A 5,325-nucleotide genomic window follows, 5' to 3' on the forward strand; every position below is an offset into this window, starting at 1 on the left:
TGGCTTCTGAATGAACTTCATTCTACGAAAGCCAATAGCTTTTGTGACAGATGGGTCTCTTAGCCATCTTAATGGGTAGTCAAAACGATAGCCTTCATGCTTTACGGTCTCTGTCTCAAACTTTTGACCGACATTAGTAAAAATGTCATCTAATGGTTTAGTTGTAGCAACTCTTGAATTTTCTTTTTCTATTGGAAGCATATTTTATCTAGAATAAAAATGTCAAATGAAACAGCGTCTATGAGAGAAATACAACACAACCGACAACTCATTATGCAAGCTCTAATAAGAACACAACAAACTTTTCAACTATTCTAAGATATCTGAGTCATTGAAAGAAGGAAACTTAAAACTGACATTAAACCCTTTAACAGATGAGTTTCTATTTCAAGACAAGAAGAACAATACTGTCGTATAAATCCAACAAAGGAACTTTAAACGAGAAACCTATAAATGAACTTCTTTTGAAAGCAGATGTTGACAACAAAGCTGACAAAGAATATGTAGACGATGCAATAGCAAAAGAAGAAGAAAGAGCTAACAATGCTTATGCAACAAAAGAACATACTCATCCTGAACTAGCAGACAAAACATATGTTGACAATAAAATGTCAAGTGAAGTGACGAGAGCTGAAAACGAATATTCTAAAAAGACTCATACACATTATATTAACCAAATACCAAGTCTTAAGGAAACATTAGAGACAAAAGCAGATGAGGAATATGTGGCTAGTAAGTTAGAGAAGAAAGCAGATAAGGAATATGTGGATGAAAAAGATAATGAAATTATAGAAAGGGCTGAATGGTATCATGAATGGACATCGAAGATTTTAAAAACTAAAGCTGATACAGGATGGGTTTCAGGATGTTTAGACCTTAAAGCAGATAAAACTTATGTTAACGATGAGTTAGAGAAGAAAGCAGACAAGAACCATACACATGATTTCTTCACAACTGTTGCTATAGAAAGTATTGAAGGAACGGTTGAAGGAACTGGTGGGGATGCATTATATTGTAAACCTCCTAACTTTCCACAAGGTTTAACATCGGATGACAACATAACGACGATGAAAAACATTAGATGTAAAGATGTTTATGTCATGAAGGATGAACATAATATTAAATTCACTGCTCAAGATTTATATGACAAGAAAGCAGACAAAACAGAGCTTCAAACATTAAAGACAGAAATGCTTCAAACATTATATCCTATAGGCTCTATTTATACGTCAATGAACTCTACCAGACCAGAAACAGTTCTGGGTTTTGGAACTTGGACTCAAATAGTCGACAGGTTTTTGTATTGTGCAAACTCTTCAAAGGAAACAGGTGGAAGTAAAACGATTTCAGGTGAAAATTTACCTGCACACAGTCACTACATAGATTTAAGTACATCTCAAGCAGGTTGGCATAAGCATAGATATTGGGATTGGTCAGCAATGATAAAAGGTAAAGGATATGATGTTAAAGACGACGTTAAGTTTGCTATAAATTGTTACTGGAGTAACACTGAGGGAGGAGGAAACCATACACATCACGTTTCAGGATATACGCAAACAACGGGACAAAGTAAAGAATACATGCCACCTTACATGACAGTTTACGCATGGTATAGAAATGCTTAGTCGTCATTTTCAACTTCTTTAGCATATTCGTCAGGAGTTGTCTTATATTTGTTAGGAACTGTCTTTGAAAGTATACCACCTTGAACTTTGACAAGTTTGAAACGAGGTCTGACAATAGTAGTTTTATCTTCTGCTTGCAGTCTGTACATTTTGCCATGTTTGCCTAAAACTTCATAATATTCTCTTGTATACTTTCTTCTATTTTACGAACACGAATGTGAGTACCTGTCGGGTTCCCATTGTTGTCATAGTCAATAGTATTTTCATATGGGTCGCGTTTAGGTATTTCTATTTTTACTTTGTCACCTTTCTGAAGTTTGAAGCCCGGCATTCTTTCTTGTTTGTCTCTTTTGACTAAATTATTAAATATATAGTCTTTCTCTAAGTCAGGGTTGTTTTTCATTTCTTCGGGGGAGTGGTTTCCCAAACCTTTTTGTTTACGGCTATTGTAAATATTTAAAACTTGTCTCATCTTTGCCATGGAGAAGTGTCTATATTTGTCGTCATATGACATTTCATTTGCTTCACCACCTTGTGGTTGGTTTAAGTCTCTTAACATTTTTATACAACCGTCAATGACACCAAGAGCAGAATGGTTTTGGTCGACAATGAAATATTGGTTTACATTTTTTGAACGCAGATAGTTTTTTACATCATCTGATTTGAAAGAACTTTCACAGTCAGATGTCAGTTTTGTTGGATGGTATTTGTCAACGAATATTGTCAAAGCAGTTTTCACATCTAAAATATTTTTGGACCATAATGGTATGGCTTCACAGTATCTTGTGTTTTGACCGACAAATATTAGCCAGTATGGTGGTCCATCTGTTCTAACTCTCGGAATGTTTTCCAAGATATCCATAAACCAAGCATTTGGTGTTGAACTAAAGATTTTTATCATGAGTGCTTTCTTTGTCGCTTTAGAAACATAGGGGTCCTTGTTTGGATTCGTCATTTTTTATCCTATAAGAAATGGGTTTATTTGGCGCATTAGCAGGAGTTGCATCCAGATTTTTGCCCGCAGTGGGAACAATAGCCAGAGGTGTATTTGGAGTTGGAAGGAAGATTTTGAGTACATTAGGTATACTTAAAGAGAAAGCACAACCTATTATACAAACTGTACAGAAAGGTTGGGATGTAGCACGAGATGCAACAAATCTTATTCCAAATCCTGAAACAAGAGGAAAAGTTCAAGGATGGATGGACAATGTAGGAAGACAAGCAGGAAACTATTATAACAAAGCAAATGACTACTATAACCAAGCAGGACACTATATGGACCAAGGTGAAAGATTCTTTAACAGAGGATATAACCATGCACAACAATGGGTAAACAATAACCAACCTCAACCGCCTCAAACGTGGGGAATGTAAAGTTTTTTACTGAGATGAAATGAACAATACAGCATTGAGACAAATGGGTTCAAGATGGATTTGTCGGCTTCCAGCAGTTACACAACGTGTTTGTCAAGTTCTTCCTATACCTCAGGAAGTTTTAGACCGACTTAAAAAACAACAACAACCAGTTGAAAACAAACCAAACTAAAATTTTTTACTGAGATGAAATGACCGAAGAAGTTGAAACGGTAGATTTGACACCACAAACAAAAAGTTCAGAACCATTGTCAAAACCTGTCAAAGAACTTACAGATGAAGAGAAAAATTCAATAATAGAAAGTGCCAGGTCTGGAAATACAAACCCTAACTACAAAGTCACTTTTCATAAAAATGGAACGGCAAGTATCTCAAAAAAGAAACAGACTCTCACAAATAAAATATTGAAGTCTGAAGGAGCTTTCGAGACAACAGATGGAAAAGTTTACTTCACTGACCAACAGTTCATTATAGAACATCTCATTGACTTAGAGTCGAAATATTCTAAACTTTACAACAAACACAAAAAGTTGAAAGGAAAACAAAAACAAATGGCATATGATATTTATGAAGATGTTGACGACACAACTGTTCCTGCAAGTGAAGTAAAGTCAGAGAAACCGAAAAGTGACGAAAAACCGATAGAAGAAGAAAAACCAAAAACTGAAGATAAACCAAAACCAAAGTTTAGTTTCCAAACTAAACCAAGTCAACCTTCATTAGCTGGTATGGGTTGGCGTCAAAGACTTATGGCAGCAGGCGGTTATGTAAAGTAAAGAAAAAATATTTTTTTATTTTTATAAAAATGCCCCCATATAGAATGGATAGAAAATCTGCTAGAATAAAAGCAGAGTTGCAAAGATATGGTTGGAGAGTTTCGAAGAATTTTAAATATAGGAAGGGAAGACCCATAAAAGTCTATGACAAATTGTCTGGTCTTCGCTACGAAATGGATTTGGAAACAGCACGTGCAAATTATCCAAACAGACTAGAGAGGTTAGAAGAAGAACGTCTTATGGACATGCCTTTCGATGTTAGTGAACCTCAAGTTGAAGGACACGACGGCTTTGCCAGATTCTACTGGAAACATGACGAACAATTGCATCCTTTGAGAAGGAAAAAAGGTAGTGCAGAGGATGGTCATGCTCCCATGGAAAGAACAAGATATGCATATGAGAAGTATCGTGAAGTTAGAAGTCAAATTACATCTGGTCGAACCTTTACAGTAAACTTTGACGAAGGAAAGAACAAAGAAGGCTTCATGGGTGTACTTGCTGCAATTCAAGACGGAAATAAGAAAGGACACAATCTCAGATTGACCATAACAGATTTGGATGGTCACATTTACTATGCACATGGCAATGTCACAACAGCTGCAATGCTTCTTGACGCTTTCAAGACTACAAAGAGAGAACAAATGGTTGACTCCGACTCAGACATTTTGAATGCAATTGAAGGAATTGCAAGTGTCAAGTTCGAATGGTACCAACCTAACCCTCAAGCAGTCAGACAACATGCTGGATACTTCCCGTTCATAAATAAGTCTGACATTGACTTGACAAGGTATGGAATTTACAATTCAATTGAAACAATTGTCAATGAACCTTGCATTCTTACATGTCTCAGGAACTCTGGTCTTGTTACAGAAGAGAAGATGAAGTATCTTGAGTCATGTGTGAAGACAAGGTACATTCTCAGAGGTCAATTGGCAAAAATTGCACCGTTGGCAAATGTCAATATCCGAGTCAACATACCTACAGCTAAAGGTTCTTCACATGACGACTATGTTGTTGACAAAGACTTACCATGGTTGAAGATTGTAATTGTCCACAACCACTTCATGTTGAACGAAAGTCTTACAAACCCATTGTTCGGAAAAGGCAAGTGCAACATTGTCAGAGCTGTAAACATTCTTTTCGAGAAAGGTTTGTTGGAACCAATTCCAGATGACAAGCTGACAGAAACTTTTGTACCAAAAGACGAAACAAACTTTTCACTGTTAGCAAGACCAAAAGTTGTTCCAGACAAAGTTCTAGTACAAAAGAAGTACACAATTCCACAAGGAGTTGGATTGTTCGGATACCAACCTGAACCAGAAGAACTTCCAATGAGGTTGCAAGAACTTCAAGATGCTATAAACAAACTTCCATTGAGACATCCAATTGACGTCAAATTGTATTGGAGAGCATCTGAGTTAGGTCAGAAGGTTTTATATGAAACAGGTTGCTTCGACGATGTTTATGAGATAACAGGAGAAGTTTCTCAGAAGATAAGAGACTCACTTGAATTTCCACAAACTGGACCAATTGGTTGCGACAAGTTCGAC

At 36.4% G+C, this 5,325-nt stretch overlaps 3 protein-coding genes and 2 pseudogenes across 5 annotated transcripts, besides 1 other annotated feature; 4 read left to right on the forward strand and 1 right to left on the reverse strand.

Moving 5' to 3' along the window:
• Positions 1 to 650: 650 nt before the first annotated feature.
• Positions 651 to 4,857: a mobile genetic element.
• Positions 1,932 to 2,487, reverse strand: TVAGG3_1089090 (annotated as a pseudogene). The gene has a single exon. A coding segment is annotated over exon 1 (556 nt).
• On the forward strand, positions 2,598 to 2,999 carry TVAGG3_1089100 (uncharacterized protein; the record flags this gene model as incomplete). Its single annotated transcript, XM_053888498.1, has 1 exon — positions 2,598 to 2,999. The coding sequence occupies one exon, from the start codon at positions 2,598 to 2,600 to the stop codon at positions 2,997 to 2,999; it is 402 nt and encodes a 133-aa protein (XP_053744371.1).
• TVAGG3_1089110 (uncharacterized protein) lies at positions 3,019 to 3,171 on the forward strand (the record flags this gene model as incomplete). Its single annotated transcript, XM_053888499.1, has 1 exon — positions 3,019 to 3,171. The coding sequence occupies one exon, from the start codon at positions 3,019 to 3,021 to the stop codon at positions 3,169 to 3,171; it is 153 nt and encodes a 50-aa protein (XP_053744372.1).
• Positions 3,551 to 3,775, forward strand: TVAGG3_1089120 (phage tail repeat-like family; the record flags this gene model as incomplete). The annotated part of the gene is made up of 1 exon (XM_053888500.1): positions 3,551 to 3,775. One exon carries the CDS (start codon positions 3,551 to 3,553, stop codon positions 3,773 to 3,775), a length of 225 nt encoding a protein of 74 aa, XP_053744373.1.
• TVAGG3_1089130 lies at positions 3,820 to 4,529 on the forward strand (annotated as a pseudogene). The gene has a single exon. A coding segment is annotated over exon 1 (710 nt).
• Positions 4,858 to 5,325: the final 468 nt, after the last annotated feature.

This window comes from Trichomonas vaginalis (assembly GCF_026262505.1).
Source record: "Trichomonas vaginalis G3 chromosome Unknown ctg_177, whole genome shotgun sequence".
Taxonomy (NCBI): Eukaryota; Parabasalia; order Trichomonadida; family Trichomonadidae; genus Trichomonas; species Trichomonas vaginalis.